At 47.4% G+C, this 18,929-nt stretch overlaps 1 protein-coding gene across 1 annotated transcript in view; it reads left to right on the top strand.

The window, feature by feature from the left end:
• The window catches only part of slc30a6 (solute carrier family 30 member 6), a 53,887-nt gene that overhangs the window by 18,564 nt on the left and 16,394 nt on the right, over window positions 1-18,929 (top strand). The window contains exons 5-10 of the mRNA XM_010754253.3: window positions 1,339-1,381; window positions 1,782-1,847; window positions 3,552-3,632; window positions 5,012-5,047; window positions 6,358-6,452; window positions 10,061-10,109. Coding sequence (XP_010752555.1) covers window positions 1,339-1,381; window positions 1,782-1,847; window positions 3,552-3,632; window positions 5,012-5,047; window positions 6,358-6,452; window positions 10,061-10,109 — 370 coding nt within the window. The remainder of the gene's footprint in view (window positions 1-1,338; window positions 1,382-1,781; window positions 1,848-3,551; window positions 3,633-5,011; window positions 5,048-6,357; window positions 6,453-10,060; window positions 10,110-18,929) is intronic.

Here is an 18,929-nt window from a genome sequence, read left to right as displayed (position 1 = left end):
AGTCCACTGACTACAGTCAGGACTGACAGTGTGAACAATGTGGCTGTTAGCTTTTGGTTCATTCTTTAGTTTTTACTTTGTCTTGTTCAGGATCTCTCTCTCTCTGAATCACTTTCCCTGTATCTGTCCGTCTGTATTCAGATCCATCAGCCTGTCTATCTGTCTTCTAAACTCTCTCCTCCTGCCTGTCTGTCTGTCACTCACTGCCCGTCTGTCTGTCCACGCCTCTCTGTCAGGATTACACGGCGTCAGGTTGGCCAACATGGACGCCGGTGGTGGGGAAACAAAATGTTCCTCTCAGCACAAAGCCGCTCTAATCCGCTCTCCTCATCCCCCACAGCACAGCCTGATTACAGAAAGCTGGTTGGTCGGCATTAAGACAGACAGTCGTTCAGACAGACAGGCAGACAGGATAGACAGTATCTAAGCCAGGCCAGTGGGACAACACTGATTCTCTCTGTAGCTGGCTGGTTAGCCGACTGATTAGTTTATTGGCTTGTTGGCTGACTGACTAATTAACCCACTGACTGGATAATTGGCCCTTCAGCTTACCTGTTGGCTGATTGGCTGACTGCCATGTTGTTGTTCAGGTAATTGACTCAGTGAAAGCCTGGCTAACGCTCAGCTGTGTTGATTCGATGACTTCCTAACTTCATTACCGAGTCGGAGGCGAGCAGGCCGGCATGTCGACCAACTGTCGAGTGAAATAACTGCTGGTGGATCCTGATCCAGGACTAAAGATCAAGCAGCAACTGAACAGGAAGTGCCAAAAACTGCAGTTGCTCAAACGTCCACTAGAGCCTGGCTCCAGAAGTGAGTCAGTCTCCATAAGTCTCCATGTTCAAATGTCCAACTTCACAGCAGAAACATGTTCTAGACAGTCTGCGGGGACGTCACGAAGACCACGTCCAGGTTTTAGACAGTCTGTGGGGACGTCACAGAGACTACGTCCAGGTTTTAGACAGTCTGCGGGGACGTCTCGGAGACTACGTCCAGGTTTTAGACAGTCTGTGGGACGTCACAGAGACTACATCCAGGTTTTAGACAGTCTGACGTCTCGGAGACTACGTCCAGGTTTTAGACAGTCTGCGGGGACGTCACGGAGACTACGTCCAGGTTTAGACAGTCTGACGTCACAGAGACTACGTTCAGTTAAGTCCTTTAATTAAGAGCCTCTGACTGAGTTTTGGAGCCAGTTGTTTTCACTTTTCCATCATCGAATCATTCGAAACATTTTAAGCAAAGACGTCTTTTGAAGTCCCACCTGATTCGCTGATCTAATATTTCACCTGCATCGTTGACTTGTGATGATATTTGTTTCTTTTTCTGTCCTTTCAGCTTTAACGGCGTACACGTACCTCACCATCTTCGACCTCTTCAGGTGAGTGCATACAAGCTGAAATAATCTGTCACTTTATTGGTTAGTGGCAGCAGTTTTGATAATTCAGTTGTTTTCAAGCAAAAATATAATTTCCTGTCTCAGGTAGTCTGACATGATATAATAAATATAATTCATTTAAAGGGTTTGAGCTGCCGTTTAATGTTATTCATTATTTTAGAAAACAGAGTTCATTTGATGTGAAATAAGTCTGTGCTGCTGTTTTCATGGAGAATCTGTACTCATGAAAAATGAATCATGAGATCGTGATGAATAAAAGATAAATTAAACAAGAAGTGAACTTCAGCTGACCTCTCTCGTGTCCTGGTGTCTTTATTTGTCCTTTTCTTGTCTTTCTGTGTCTCCGTCTGTAACTTATTTTTAATGTTTTTCTGGTCTGCAGTTTGATCACGTGTCTCATCAGCTCCTGGGTGACCATGAAGAAACCCAGCCAGGTCTACTCGTTTGGGTGAGTTTAAATTAAGATGTTTGTCTCCATGCAGAAACGTCATTAATCAGACGTTTAAACACCTGATGTGTCGTTTTCTTTTGAATTTTCGATTCTTTTTGTTTGTTTTTTGTATTTTTTTGTCTCAAAAGCCATGAAACTGATTTAAATTAAACTTTATTTATTTATATAGCACTTCACTTCTCTTCTGTTGTGGTGACCCTTTGTCTCATCATCCACTGTACCTTTTAATAATGAGATGATCATCATTAGAGCCATCTGTGTTTACACACACACACACACTGTAAACACAGATGTTGTATCGACATAAAAGCTTCTGTTACTGTCGGATCATCTGAACAGCTCAGAAACACGAGCATCGTCCAACGCTAGCCAGGAATTAGACTGATCCACTTCAGCTCATCTACAAGCTGAAATCTAATGAGGTTAGCTTTAGTGAGAGATATTACTGACATCCTTCAGTTAGTGGAGGAAATACTTATGAACCACTGTCACACTCAACTGCTGTGGAATCGATCAATCAACTAGTTGTTGTGCGCCATAAAATGTCATGAAAACAAAGATTTTCAGCTGAACTCAGATTTGGATGTTTGGCACTTCTGGGATAAATAAAGTAAATGTAATCTATCTTAAAATAGTTGTCAATTTCTTTTATTGTTGTCAACTAACCAGTTAATTAACTAATAATCAAGCAGACAGCAGGTTTTCTAAGTGGCGCCCATATAGATTAACTACAGGCTGTTGGCTGTGCAGAGCGTGACCTTTGACCCTGCAGCATGGGCGCCAAGTCTTCGAAGGTTCACGAAGTATGTACGGATGTGCGTGCAGAGACGACCTATTAACCTATCAACATGAGACGCTGGCACAAAGACTGTCTAAAACCTGGATGTAGTCTCTGTGACTGTCTAAAACCTGGACGTAGTCTCTGTGACTGTCTAAAACCTGGACGTAGTCTCCGTGACGTCCCCACAGACTGTCTAAAACATAAAAATAATTAGCAGATATGATGGAACCGTAATGACAGAAAACAACCCTTCATTGTGGAGACAAAATGACAGAACATGGAGCCGTTAAAGCTTGAGTCATTGCACCTCCTGTATGATTTTAATATTACTATCTCTTGATTCATTAGTGCAATGTCCTCACGTCACCCTCTTCACCATCTGCATGTATGTAATCACACTTTGGCTTTAATCCATGCATGCACCTCCCTTCGCTCGGGCAGAAGCTCAGTTTAGTGGTTTTATGTAGAGCGTTGGACCATCAGATCACTGACAGAACGTCAGGTTTTAACCCCATAAGCCCAGTGAACCACTCACTGAGACAAAGCTGCTGATCCTGGACAGACTTTGACAGGATCGACCCTGTGACCTGGTCACAAGTTCAGAAGGTCAGCAGCAGTTACAGCTGTGTATCGATGGTGACGCTTTGTTGATGTCGTCCAGTAAACTGAGAGTGATGCATCTAATCATGAAATAAAATTAAAGCAACATATAAAGTTTTGATTACATTACTGATGATCAACCATCAACCAGGTCCCCAGCAGCAGCTGATATCACTGCCTAGTCCAGCAGCAGTCAGCCCAGCTCGGCGTCTGTCTTTCAGCCTTTTATTTCACCAAGCTCTCACCAACCACTAAAAGTCAGTCCCACATTTACTCTTGTCCGGCGGCTTCTTGCTCGCTCACTCTTCCTGTCTCTACAGGTTTGAACGACTGGAGGTTTTGGCGGTTTTTGCGTCCACGGTACTCGTCCAGCTGGGAGCATTGTTCATCCTGAAGGAGAGGTGTGTATATCTCCCTAACACACACACACACACACACACTTGCACAAACACACTCGAATCAGCAATGTTGAACTTGACAGTGAATCAAACCAGCGTTTAGAGTCAGATTAAGATTCCATGTCTCTGCCTTTGTCGCTCTGTCTGTCTCAATTAAAATTTCAATTATTCTCTTTCTGTGACTCAACAAAATAATTAATATTTCCAATCGTTTCTCTCCTTTGTCCTCTTGATTAATTTCACTGCCGTCTCAAACTATTTAAAAAATGCAATAATTGGACCAGAGGATATTCTCTGCACATCTGCACAAAGATTTTAATTTAATCAAAAACGGATTATTGAACAATCTGACGTCCCCGCAGACTGTCTAAAACCTGGACGTAGTCTCCGTGACGTCCCACAGACTGTCTAAAACCTGGACGTAGTCTCTGTGACAACAGCTGCTCGTTTGGGGGCAGTATTGCTGAAACGAGCACTGACTGACCAAGAAGAAAAAAAGAGATATAGCAAAGCGGTACGAAAAAGACGGCGGAGAGCAAGAGACTACGACGTGTTGCTATGGTTACACAGACGCAGAACAAGGTCATTTCCTCTCGTAGGTTTTCTGGATGGTCTGTGTGGGTTTCCCACTGTAAACGAACAGCACCAGGGTTCAGACGAGCTTTCACACCTGACTTCTAAATGAAGCGGACTATCTGAGGAAACAAACTCTTCTTCTTCTTCTTCTTCTTCTTCTTCTTCTTCTTCTTCTTCTTCTTCTTCTTCTTCTTCTTCTTCTTCTTCTTCCTCTTCTGAGAACACAGTGATGCTTTAAAGGGCCGGTCATGTGAGGTGTGAACTACTCCATGTTCGAGGGCTGTGGGAATGTCAGTGTCTCGCTGTGTCCGTCATTCTGACACACACACACCTCCAGGCCACCCCTGTGCGGGGTTGTCTTGCAGTCAGATCTCAGGGTTGGGAGGGGTAGATATGCAGAATAACCACACACACACACACACACACACAGGTGACGCTCATGTGTCGTGCTGGTTTCTGATTGGAAGGTTCAGATCGACAGTTTTATTGTTTTCAATTACCCGAGGGTAACCATAGCAACACCTCATAGTTATAAGTCATATTATGTTATGCAGTGAGTTTTTATTACATTAATACAGATGGTATATTATTACTGAGGACGCACAGCATTGATCAGAGCTGAACACGCCTGTACGTGACAACACGTCATGAGGACTCTGTGTTCATGTATTTCCTGTTTTCGCTCTTTCTTCGCTCCTTGTCTCCTTGGATTAATTTCATTTGTCTCCATCACACACACACACACACACACACACACACACACACACACCTGGTCGGTGCTGTTGACTGTTTGTGTTTTGTTTCAGTGTGGAGCGCTTCATGGAGCAGCCTGAGGTCCATACGTAAGTGTTTTACCACAAACTCCCTCATCAACATGATACACACACACACACACACACACACACACACACAGTGCCAGCTGTTGTCGAACAGAACATCACAAACATTTGGGTCAGACAAACAGAAGAGACTCGCTCACAGTCCGGACAGCCCGGCTAACAGACTGAACTAACATTATCTAACAGCAGCTACAGTTGGCAGCGTAGGTTACAGAGTGTGAGGACAGACGTACGAATGACAGAGTCACCTGATCACAGGTCAGTGTGGGTCAGCAGGAGGTCACAGACGTCAGTTTGTTGCTTTAACGTCCGTCCGTCCGTCTTCCTCTCTCTTCCTCTTCATCATCTCTCCATAATAAAACAGATTATCGGCGGCTTTTCTAGCCTAAAACACAGCGAGACTTAAACCTGTCTCCTGTGACGAGATTACCCCCCTCGTCCCCCTGAGTGGATGTGATTGGACGGAGGGACAGGTGTCTGCTGGATAGAGAGACCAACACACACATCCTCTCTCTCTCTCTCTTTAATCTGTTCTTAGAGGGAGGTGGGAGCGGGGGGGCGGTGTTTATCACCACGTTATTGTGTCTCACCGTCGGGTCGCCTCCCGCTGATTGTTTGGACCAGTTTTTAGGCTCTTAAATGGATTGTCCCATGTGATTAGTGTATGAAGAGTACAGTGTGTGTGTGTCTGTTTATTTCAGAGTTAGGATTCATTTTATACTCAAACGGTCACAATATTTTACAAGAATTGGGGGGAAACGGCTTTTTCCGTCATCTTCAGCTGACCTGTCAGAGGCTGGTCAACGAGGCATCCATTGGGACCAGTCGTGTCCTGCTAACTCTTCAAAGTCAGGTTCAACTTTAGCGACGTAAAACTGGCATTCCCATCCTCAAAGCCGTCCTTCGACCTCTAAATCCTGATTAAGAAACATTTTTTTGGATGCCCACAAGCTTTCATTTTACAGACATGGCACCTTTTTGCTAAAACCAGGCAGTACAAACGTGTCTATTTGAATATTCTTATCCCTAAACTGACCACATGGCTGGCCGTGATAAGCCGCACGTGGAGTTTGAAGCAGACCTAAAATCTTTAATTTGAAGCCTGTAACAGTAAAATCATCCATCCATTCGTCTACTTCTTCTTATCCAGGATCAGGCTGTGGGGGCTGCAGGTCCTCCTGGAGGATCCTGAGACGTTCCCAGGCTAGATGGACTATAGAGTCCTCCTCGAAGATGGGAACACCTCGGGATGTGTTGCTGTTCATACTGTTCATTAAATCAGCTGATGATGAAGACTCTCTCTCTCTCTGCAGTGGTCGTCTGTTGGTCGGGACGTTCGTCGCTCTCTTCTTCAACCTGTTGACTCTTCTCTCCGTCCGGAACAAACCGTTCGCCTACGTCTCAGAAGGTAACCCTCCCAGTTAACCCAGTTCATCCCAACATCACACCGATGACTGAGTCAGGCTGGATTTATCCACGTTCAGCTGAGTTTGAAAAATCCTCCATCACACTGGGGAGCTCTTAAGGATTATTAAAGTCAGATGAAACGTCTCTGTTAGACACTAACACAGGATCAGAGGTTAGACCCCAACGTGACCCAGGATCAGAGGTTAGACCCCGACGTGACGCAGGATCAGAGGTTAGACCACGACGTGACACAGGATCAGAGGTTAGACCACAACGTGACATAGGACCAGAGGTTAGACCCTGACGTGACGCAGGATCAGAGGTTAGACCCCGACGTGACGCAAGATCAGGATCGGAGGTTAGACCACAACATGACACAGGATCAGAGGTTAGACCCTGACGTGACACAGGATCAGAGGTTAGACCCTGACGTGACACCGGATCAGAGGTTAGACCCCGACGTGATGCAGGATATGAGGTTAGACCCCGATGTGACGCGGTATCAGAGGTTAGACCCCAACGTGACACAGGATCAGAGGTTAGACCCCGACGTGACGCGGTATCAGAGCTTAGACCCCAACGTGACACAGGATCAGAGGTTAGACCCTGACGTGACACAGGATCAGAGGTTAGACCCTGACGTGACGCAGGATCAGAGGTTAGACCCCGACGTGACGCAGGATCAGAGGTTAGACCCCGACGTGACGCAGGATCAGAGGTTAGACCCCGACGTGACGCAGGATCAGAGGTTAGACCCCGACGTGACGCAGGATCAGAGGTTAGACCCCGACGTGACGCAGGATCAGAGGTTAGACCCCGACGTGACGCAGGATCAGAGGTTAGACCCCGACGTGACGCAGGATCAGAGGTTAGACCCCGACGTGACGCAGGATCAGAGGTTAGACCCCGACGTGACGCAGGATCAGAGGTTAGACCCCGACGTGACGCAGGATCAGAGGTTAGACCCCGACGTGACGCAGGATCAGAGGTTAGACCCCGACGTGACGCAGGATCAGAGGTTAGACCCCGACGTGACGCAGGATCAGAGGTTAGACCCCGACGTGACGCAGGATCAGAGGTTAGACCCCGACGTGACGCAGGATCAGAGGTTAGACCCCGACGTGACGCAGGATCAGAGGTTAGACCCCGACGTGACGCAGGATCAGAGGTTAGACCCCGACGTGACGCAGGATCAGAGGTTAGACCCCGACGTGACGCAGGATCAGAGGTTAGACCCCGACGTGACGCAGGATCAGAGGTTAGACCCCGACGTGACGCAGGATCAGAGGTTAGACCCCGACGTGACGCAGGATCAGAGGTTAGACCCCGACGTGACGCAGGATCAGAGGTTAGACCCCGACGTGACGCAGGATCAGAGGTTAGACCCCGACGTGACGCAGGATCAGAGGTTAGACCCCGACGTGACGCAGGATCAGAGGTTAGACCCCAACGTGACACAGGATCAGAGGTTAGACCCCGACGTGACGCAGGATCAGAGGTTAGACCCCGACGTGACGCAGGATCAGAGGTTAGACCCCGACGTGACGCAGGATCAGAGGTTAGACCCCGACGTGACGCAGGATCAGAGGTTAGACCCCGACGTGACGCAGGATCAGAGGTTAGACCCCGACGTGACGCAGGATCAGAGGTTAGACCCCGACGTGACGCAGGATCAGAGGTTAGACCCCGACGTGACGCAGGATCAGAGGTTAGACCCCGACGTGACGCAGGATCAGAGGTTAGACCCCGACGTGACGCAGGATCAGAGGTTAGACCCCGACGTGACGCAGGATCAGAGGTTAGACCCCGACGTGACGCAGGATCAGAGGTTAGACCCCGACGTGACGCAGGATCAGAGGTTAGACCCCGACGTGACGCAGGATCAGAGGTTAGACCCCGACGTGACGCAGGATCAGAGGTTAGACCCCGACGTGACGCAGGATCAGAGGTTAGACCCCGACGTGACGCAGGATCAGAGGTTAGACCCCGACGTGACGCAGGATCAGAGGTTAGACCCCGACGTGACGCAGGATCAGAGGTTAGACCCCGACGTGACGCAGGATCAGAGGTTAGACCCCGACGTGACGCAGGATCAGAGGTTAGACCCCGACGTGACGCAGGATCAGAGGTTAGACCCCGACGTGACGCAGGATCAGAGGTTAGACCCCGACGTGACACAGGATCAGAGGTTAGACCCCGACGTGACGCAGGATCAGAGGTTAGACCCCAACGTGACCCAGGATCAGAGGTTAGACCCCGACGTGACACAGGATCAGAGGTTAGACCCCGACATAAAAAAAACGTTGACGTACATGATTGCAAGTGTCAGCAGTTTGTCACTCTATTGTTGGTCACCTCCTTCACATGTAAACACACACACACACACACACATAGCTGTACAGATGCATTCTGGGAGGGCAGGCCAGGACAGCGCTGACCCCCGAGACATATTAACCTCACTGAGACCCAACTACTCCTCTCCTTCATCTCTCCTCTCTCATTCCTTGTTTCCTCTCCTTTCTGACTCACTGTCGGCATGAACAGTCTGGTGATGAATGAGGTCAGTGTGTGTGTGTGTGTGTGTGTGTGTTAGAGCTGCAGTCTCAACATCACTTAACATCTGACATTTTGGGACGGGAGGGGGACGAAACTACACAAACTACACACAAACACACACAGGCACTTAACTTTACCAAAACACACACACAATCTCTCTCACTCATTACACACACACCACACACACACACTCTCTCTGATGGAGCGAGACTAAAAGTGTGTTACATAACGGTGTTCCAGACGGCGGTAATGTAGTGTGTGTGGCAGCGACATGCCAACACACACTCAGAAACATGGCGGTTGCACACACAGATCATAAATAAGTCACTGCATTAAAATGTTTGTTTGGACTGACTCAAAACAAACAAACAGACACACACACACACACACACGTGAAGCGCCGAGCCTCCAGGCCTCGCCGTGTCATCAGACATTAAAGGTGGGACGACGCAGCCGAGCGAGAGCGCTTATCTTTATTTAAAGACGAGTGGGCGATACTTCCTCCCATACTATTCTAGGCAGAGTTAGAGCCTGAAATTAAGACATTTGAGCAGACGAACCAGCTGTCCCATGTTCAGAAGGCGATTGAATCTATAGTGAAATTAAACAGCTGTTTGAATATTTAACGCAGCGTTGAAGTAGAAGTTGTTTCTGAAACTTCCTCGGTTCATGTCAGATCACAGAGACTTTATACTCCAGTTCACATCGCGGCCCACAGGTGCAAAAGGTGCAGCGCTGAACGAGCTCCACACCTGAACATGTGATCAATGAAATAATTGAAATAATTCAAACTGTGATGAACGATTAGAAAACATCTGCGAGGTTCATACTGAAAATCACTTTTCAACACATTTAAACCAAAATTTCCCAAACTTCCAGAACTAGCAGTGTCCAGTCTAACAGTGAACACAGCGACAGAACCTCTGAACCAGCAGTGTCCAGTCTAACAGTGAACACAGCGACAGAACCAGCCAGGTTCTGTTAACCTGCTAACGTCAGATTCAGTTCTGATCTGTAAATCAGAGAGTTGAAGTTGTCGTTCTCTGTCTGCAGCGGCGAGCAGCAGCTGGCTTCAGGAACACGTGGCTGATCTGAGTCGAAGGTAAGAACATCTTCCTTGTCTTCCCCTCTCTCTCTCTCTCTCTCTCTCTCTCTCTCTCTCTCTCTCTCTCTTTCTCTCTCTCTCTCTCCTTCATCAGCAGATTTGAGTTTCAGGTGGAAACAGGAAGGATCCACTTACACTGAGTCAACACACACACACATCCTGTGTGTCACTGCATACAGTGTGTGTGTGTGTGTGTGTGTGTGTCCAGGTGTGGCACATATGGTCGTCCCGTGACGTCGTGAGGTGGACCTGAGGTCACAGGGTCAGGTTGATTCATTGACTGAGCTTCTCAGAAACAGATGTAAGATCAGTTAAAGAGTACAGTGACCTGGGTTTAAGGGTCAGAGGTCACAGGTCACTGTTATCAGTGCTCTTCTGGTAAAACTACACTTCATCCATCGCTGACTGATCACCTTTCAAAGCTTCCCTCACAGAGTCACTGTGTTCCCTACAGTAGAGGAGGTTGAAGAAGACAGGAGGACCAGCATCAAGCTAAGCGATGTCCTGCTGTGGACTTCAATATGAGTCCAAGTCTGTATTACGATTATTTAGTGTTTATGTTGGTCTCTTCAAAGCCACCACACTCCTTTGACAAAAACTGTAACTTTACATGCAGAACAAATCTGATAACGGATGTATGACTGTAATGAATGAAAACAGATCCATAACGGACGATACAGATCCGATAACGGACGATACAGATCCCATAACGGACGATACAGATCCGATAACGGACGATACAGATCCGCTAACGGACGATACAGATCCGCTAACGGACGATACAGATCCGATAACGGACGATAAAGATCCATAACGCACGATAAAGATCCGATAACGCACGATACAGATCCGATAACGGACGATACAGATCCCATAATGGACGCTACAGATCCGATAACGGACGATACAGATCCGATAACGGACGATACAGATCCGATAACGGACGATAAAGATCCGATAACGGACGATAAAGATCCGATAACGGACAATACAGATCCCATAACGCACGATAAAGATCCGATAACGCACGATACAGATCCCATAACGGACGATACTGAACGATAACTCATGTTCAGGTGACGAATCGTGGAAAGTGTTTAAAAGTTTAAAGTCAGACACAAAAAACATAAATAAATAACGTGTTTGATTTTAAGATTTGTCTGAAAACACGATGTACGATACTGCGAGTTCCAGTTGTGCAGACAGAAAGCACTTCAGGGTTCGTCTTAACATGAAGTCAGACCTTGTTTGTTCGTTTCCTCGAGGTGGGTTGGGGTTAGATTGTTTCTGAGCTAAACGTCTGACCACTGATGGTTTCTGGTCACCTGATACTCGTGTTGGAAACTGACACTTTGAAAATCTCTTAAATTCTGTTGATGCTAAATGTTTCCCCAAAGAACCGCAAACGTTTTCTGCTTCCTGCAGATTTTTATGCCAGTCAGAGAAAAAGAAAAAGCCTGTGGATGGTTTTAGGTTTTAACCTCTTCACTCCACCCCTCTGGACAAGAGGCAGAAAACAAAGCTACCAAAACTAGAGGTCATTTAGAAACACGCCTCGGTCTTTATACACTGATCAATCGTAGCTTTCGGTCACAGATCAGGATTGTTGTCGAAGTAAGCAACATGTTTGTCTTTCCATTTTTTTAAAACAATTAAACAATATATATATTTTTTTTTTTTTTCTGGAGGTCGAGGGCTGTTTTTAGGCTTTTCCATTTACTCTTTGGCTGATCCAGGTTTGGGCATTCAACAAGTGTTTCACCATCTTCAGTGATCAGGAAACTTCATTACATCAAAAAACTTGACTCCAACTTCCGAAACCAGCAGTGTCCAGTCTAACAGTGAACACAGCACCAAGACCCTCTGAACGGCCAGTGTCCAGTCTAACCAGTGAATCCACAGCAAACAGAACCTCTGAACCGGCAGTGTCCCAGTCTAACAGTGAACCACCGCAACAGAACCTCTGAACCGCAGTGTCCAGTCTAACGTGAACACAGCGACAGAAACCTCTGAACGGCAGTGTCAGTCTACAAAATGAACACAGCGCCTGCCGGGGTTTTCTTCCGGGTTTGGCTCCTGGCGCCCGGGCTGAGTCAGTTCAGTTCGCGACACGCTGACCGAGCTAACCACAGTGAGGGTTTAACGTAACATACCAATGTTATGATCTTTGCATTAGAGGCAGGAGACGTACAGGCGTGATTGAAACTCGCCGCTGACGGAGGATTTTAAAAAAGATCAACGTTGTGATTTTCTGCTTCATTTGAAGCGCGCCGATTACTTAATTTAACCTGAGTGTTTCTGCACTGGCTTTTCCCTGGGTTATGTATCCCACTGTGATTCTATCCTCAGACCAACAATTTACGTCTTTCCTGGACGTCTGAGAGCTCAGAGAACAATAAGAAGAAACACGGCGTCCTCTCGAGCTTCGGCCTTGAGCACATTGTCCGTTATTAATAAACGAATCGTTGATAAATAAAAAGAATAAAAGTCCTCAACGGCCTCACTGACCTCCTTTATGTTGCCCAAGAACGCATAGACTGACTCTAGAGCAGAACTGATGCTCACGCGTCGACTGTGTGATGAAATATTACATCCCACTGTGTTATTCCCACATGACACACACACACACACACACACACAACACACACACAACACACACTGCTCAGTCGGTTCAGGTTACTCGGGCGGACAGCCTGGAGAGTGTGCAGCAGAGCTGAGCTGTGATTGGCTGAGAGGGCAGAAATGAACAGGACGTCCCAGCCTCTGTTGTTGTGTCGTGTGTGTGTGTGTGTGTGTGTGTGTGGTGACTGGTGTGTGTGGTGTGGAGAGGACTATTGTATGCCTTCATACACGCAGTTTGTGTGCAGTCTGTATATTCCGTGTGTGTTTGCATGTGGTGTGTGTGCGTGCGTGTGTGTGTGTGTGTGTGTTACTGTCTGTGTTTAATAGTCTGTCCCTACTTAAACCTCAGCAGGGTCTGGGGGCCTCAACTGGTTTATATAAGCCTGCTGCTCTGTCGGTCACCCCAGAGGCCTGTGTGTGTGTGTGTGTGTGTGTGTGTGTGTGTGTGTGTGTGTGTGGTGTGTGGAGGATGGCAGATATTTTTTTAATGTGTGACACAGATAACAGGGAATTTTGTTGATCTTCGCTCTCGTCGTCTCGTGTTACATACCTGTTCATGTTTTCAGCCAGGTGTGAGAAACATCTGTACGTTCACACTGCTCCGAGGAAAACTACCAACAACTGACATGTCCCCTAACTCGACCTCATCTTTTTCCAAGCAGCAACTTCTGTGGCTCCAATGTGGAAGTGCTACAAACTGCAGTTCCTCTAACGTCCCCTAGGCTGCTCCAGAGTGAGTCAGTCTCCATAAGTCCCCATGTCCAAATGTCCAACTTCACAGCGAAATAAACATGTTTACAGTCTGGTAAAAAAAACAGTTTTGGTCTCTGTAGCTAATTCCCAGTTCATGACAACTGTATGGGGTGAATTTATACAACTCACCTGTTCACATTATATTATAGGCTTAAGTTATGCAGGTAAGAGTGAGGATTGACGCTTTGCACTTGACTTAGGCTGGCGTTCAGATTGGCTTATTTTGTTAGCACCTAGCTACCACGGCTCACAAACTTGAGACTCACGCGATCCATAGTCAATGGTTTTAGCAGTTGGGTGACGCACGTGCTGACTTAGTTCCACAGGTCTTTGAGCACAGTTCCCCCTGCCTCTGGACTGTCAACGGGTATACATACCCCTCGTTCACACCGCGTTTTTTAGACAGTCTGCGGGACGTCACGGGACACTCACTCAGTTAATAGCGGCGTCAGTCGAACACGTCTGTTTTTCTTTTTCCCCCCCTCTCTTCTTCCCTCCTTCTCCGTTTTCGTTCCCCCCCTTTCCCCCCCCCGGGACGTCCGGACAGAACGTCCAGGTGTAGATAGTCTGCGGGGACGTCTACGGACACTACGTCCAGGTTTTAGGACCGTCTGCGGGGACGCTCACGGAGACTACGTCCAGGTTTTAGACAGTCTGGAGGACGTCACGGAGACTACGTCCAGGTTTTAACAGTCTGCGGGGACGTCTCAGAGACAACGTCCAGTTTAGGACAGTCTGTGGGGACGTCACGAGGACAACGTCCAGATGTTTTAGAAGTCTGTGGGACGTCACAAGACCAACGTCCAGTTTTAGACAGTCTGCGGGGACGTCACGGACACTACGTCCAGTGTTTTAGACAGTCTGTGGGGCGTCACAGGACTACGTCCAGGTTTTTAGACAGTCTGCTCTCCCGGGGACGTCACGGCAGACTACGTCCAGGTTTTAGACAGTCTGGGAGGACGTCACGCAGGAAGATACGTCTCAGGTTTTAGACAGTCTGCGGGGACGTCAAGCAGACAAGTCCAGGTTTTAGACAGCTCTGTGGGGACGCACAGCGACTACGTCCAGGTTTTAGACGTCTGCAGGGATTCGAGACTACGTCAGGTTTTAGACAGTCTGTTGGGGACGTCACAGAGACTACGTCCAGGTTTTAGACAGTCTGCGGGGACGTCACAGAGACTAAGTCCAGGTTTTAGACAGTCTGCGGGGATGCCAGGGAGACTACGTCCAGGTTTTAGACAGTCTGTGGGACGTCACAGAGACTACGTCCAGGTTTTAGCTCTGCTGGGGACGTCACGGGACTACGTCCAGGTTTTAGACAGTCTGCGGGGACGTCCGGAGACTACGTCCAGGTTTTAGACAGTCTGCAGGGATGTTTCTGGTCCAGTGTGAAGCCAACAGCTCGAGTATCGAGTGTTTGTCTCTGAGCTTTATCCGTCGCTCTCGTCTGCAGCGTGTCTGGATTAACACACACACAAGGTCACGTGTCAAATTATATCAATGCATCAAAAGGGATTATGGATCGGGGATTGTCGGTCTCATCCCAACTCAGCACTTTTTCTTTCTTCTGTCTCGCTCTCGAGTCATCAGGATGTTTTTACTCAGTTATCAGTTTCACTGTAATGTGGCACAGTGGATAAATAATGGACCGGTTCATTCTGAGCATTTTAAGTGAAAATAGTTTGATCAGAGTTTACGGTTGTTTTTTCTGCGACTATCCGCATAATGAAGAGTGACTAAGACTCGACGAGGCGAACCCGTGCTGTTAATTTAAAGATGATGCTGCTGTTGAGAAATTATCGAATGTACGTCAGCCTCGAGTCGAAACTGTTGTGGACTTTCTCTCCTGAGGTTAACGGGTCCCGTGTGGGCCTTGAGGTCCCGTTTGTCGGGCTTGCGGTCCTGTGGGCCTTGAGGTCTCACGCAGTATTAGTTGTTTGGCTTTGGTTGGGAACAGTAGGTGCCAGTCTATCTCACACTGTGGTGTCCAGGGTCACAGAGACCTGTTGCTGCCTTCATTGACATAATAATAGCTTGTGTTGACGGTCCAATCTGCGTAAACAGACATCTGTGTCTCCAGACTAGAACATCGCTGACCAATAACACCTCCATGGGTAAAGACATTCTCTGTGACTCATTCTGGGCGTGTAGTATTTGTGCTGTTTCTTGGGTTTAAAGTCGATCCACCAGGATGAGTTGGGCAGAATGTGAGGACCGAACTCAGGCACTTCTGATCAACTTGAGAGTGTCTCTAATTCAATAAATAATCCAGCATCAGACATCAGGGCTCCTGAACACTTTCTGAACTCCTGACCTTTGACCTTTGACTCAGCAACTTCTCCACAACAGAAACATGAAGCCATGTTTTAGGATCTGCGCGGGGAACCCATCGATCAAAACACGGTGGACTCAGTTTCAGGACTGCAAACCGACTCGGTGGGTTTGATGTGAACGCAGCGTCCAGCAGTGAATCATAACCCGTGCTCAGCCTGACGAGTCACTGGACCTCGTCACCGCTTGTCTTGCCGTCCATCTTACCCGACTGAATTAAGTGAGCTCGTCGTCCTTCCTCCTCCTTCTTCAGCCGTCCCCGTGACACAAACACGCGATTCTCTGAATGACACATTTGACATTAATCGCGTTGACGTCCGTGTCATAGTTTGTTTTTAAAACAATCTTCGACCACCTGCGTCCTCCGTGGCTCCTCATGCTCGTGACAGCGCTCGATGCTGCCGCCAGACTTGATGTATTGGAAATTCAACCTGACACTCGGCACGCGGCCGATCGCCCGGAGACGATGCGTTCGCTGACCCGTTAATCATTTCAGGAAAACCGAGTTGTGTGTTACTCAGAGAGCAGACAGGGTCGGCTGTTGTTTTGGGTTTTTTTTGGGGGGGGGGGGGGTCGGCTGAATGTTTGGTTTCCTCTTCGAAGAGGAGTCTCTTTCCTCAGGTCAGCTCAGGTCATCATGTTGAGGAGTAGGGATGTAACGATGCATCGTGACACGATTTAAAAATCGATCAAAAACGTGACGACTCGCATCGGTGTTGACAGAAAAAATGAATCGTGATTCTTGGCGAATGGGAACCCGCACAGCGCGTGCTCACTGGTCAAAACAGGCTTCCGGCGCGTGCGTGAGGTGGCGTGTTTGGTCGTCTGCACGTGACTTCAAAACCCACCGGAGTGTTTCCGGAGCGAGCGTTAGCCCGCCAGACTTTGTTTACCTGCTCATATTTGGACATTTCCTGGTGCATGTTCTTCTAAATATGCTTTAATGTGTAAATATGCTACGAAGTTAATTAGTTTCGCTTTGTCTGTTTTTACGACCGGCAGTTTGCACGGGGTATTTTATTTTGAAAATCCACCGGATTCTCTTTGTTTTTCTGTGTCTGGCTTCCGCCCACTCGAGGTGCTCTGTGCTCGCAAGTTTAATGTTTTTATTTTTATTGTTATGTACAAAAAATGTGTCATATTAGACCCTGAATAGTTTGTAGGGTTAATGAGTAATGAAATGTTGGGATAATTTTGTATGTAGTTAAGTTCCCAACTTCATTGTGAGATTAATTTAAAGCTTTAGTTAATAATGATCAAATTAATTCAGTTGCTCTCATAATCTGAGAGCAGATGATCTTTTTTGCATGGGAAAAAATGTGGCTAGTGGAAATTCTGACTTTTTATAAAAACACAAACTGTTGAGAGTTTCTGTAAAGAAAGATTTTTTTCCTACAATAAAAAGATAATTTTTATTGGTCATAATTTGTCTGTAGGCTCATTTTGATTTAAAAAAATCGTGTGAATCGAGTCGTGAGTTGAGTGTATCGTTTACATCCCTACGTCTAAATTCTTCATGGTCACTTTTGTGTTTGTTTTGTTCTTTTAAATCTTCTTAGCAGCTTGAAGCGTTCTGTTGGTCTCAGCTGATGGAAGAGGAGTTATCGATGTTCGTCCTCAGTGAACTCGCTCAGTCGAGTGCCGTTTGGTTCAATCTGCTTTGCAGCTGTTAAGCTGCCGCTGTCTTCATGACACCGTCCACATAAATCACTCTTCCATGCTCCATTCTTGAACACAAAACCCAAATGTACTCTGCCAGGATTGTGACGAAGTTGTGATGAAGTTAAGAACATCCTTGTGTCGTCCACGGACAGAGGATGAAAGAAAGCCAGAAAATATTCAACGTGTAAAGCTGAAATCAGAAAATCTGGACTAATCACTTGCAGCTCTAATTGATGATTAATTTGTTTCTTCATGATGAGAAACTTCGTTATTCTGTTTTCCTCTCTTCGATCATCTGGATTCGATTCGGTGCGATAATCTGCTGATACTGTCTCACTTCTCTTTTTTGTCTTTGTCTCTTCCAGTTTGTGCGGCACATCGTTCCAGTCGTCTAGCAGCGTCCTGCTTCCTCGGATGAAACCCGTTCGTCCTCATCAACATGGCCGGAGCTCTTTCCACTATCACTACATGCTCATAGAAATCAAGTAAGCGTTCACCTCCGTCTGCCAGCCAGCAGCGCCGCTCTCTTTGGTGTCCAATGTGTCTTTGAAACGTGATTTTGTGTTGCTGTGTTGTTCAGTAACTATAACGCAGTGGACCACGGCTGTCGGGGTCGCCATCGCCCTCATGACCTTGGCACCATGTATCCCATGAGGTTCTACAGCGGCAAGTGCTGCTACAGGTAAGATGAACGCGTGTTCAGGTGAAACGCACTCAGGATACTTCAGGGGAGGCGCCGCTCACAGATTTGTTTGTCGTCTCTCGTTCGCAGACGAGCCGTCGTCGCACGTCATCGGGACAACTGAGACAAACTGCCCTCAGAGAGCTGAGCTCCGACTTTAAAAACCAAACTCCCACTGTGTTTATTATCTTATGCGGCCGCTCTACTCTCAGAGCCATTTCAATCTTCACTCGCCTCCTCTTAACGCTCTTCATGTGTTTTATTCCAAATCCTGAACGTCCGAATGACACCCAGAACAATCAAGGGATTGCCCGATTCTGGCACGGAAGACAAGTCAATCGCCTCGTCTTTCTTCAGCCTCCCTCTGTCAGCGTCCTCTTCAGTCTCCTCTACCATTACGTCCATAGAGGCTGCTAATGTCGGTTCCATGACTCACACTCAGCTCTGGTTCTGGTTCTGGACCGTATCACGCATTTCATGTTTCTAATCCAAAACTGACGCTTGTTTAGTGCGCATCACAGTTCCTCAAAAATGATTCTAAGAGGAAGTAGATCTTGACGCTCTCCTGACAGGACTTTGACTAGAATCCTTCTCCCAGCAACACTATCTCCAGCTGCCTCCTGGAGGATCCAGGCGTGTTTCCCGCGGCTAGATGCGTCTATGTCAGTCCCCCAGCAGGTTCTCGGTCTTGCCCCGCGTCGTCTCCTACCAGTTTGCATAAATCTCCAGGGACCCAAGGGGCCGATCAGAGTGACCAGACTGACAGT

This window comes from Larimichthys crocea, unplaced genomic scaffold (genome assembly GCF_000972845.2).
Source record: "Larimichthys crocea isolate SSNF unplaced genomic scaffold, L_crocea_2.0 scaffold417, whole genome shotgun sequence".
Taxonomy (NCBI): domain Eukaryota; kingdom Metazoa; phylum Chordata; class Actinopteri; family Sciaenidae; genus Larimichthys; species Larimichthys crocea.
Note: the sequence above shows the minus strand (reverse complement) of the source record. Positions and strands in the feature narration are given on the sequence as shown.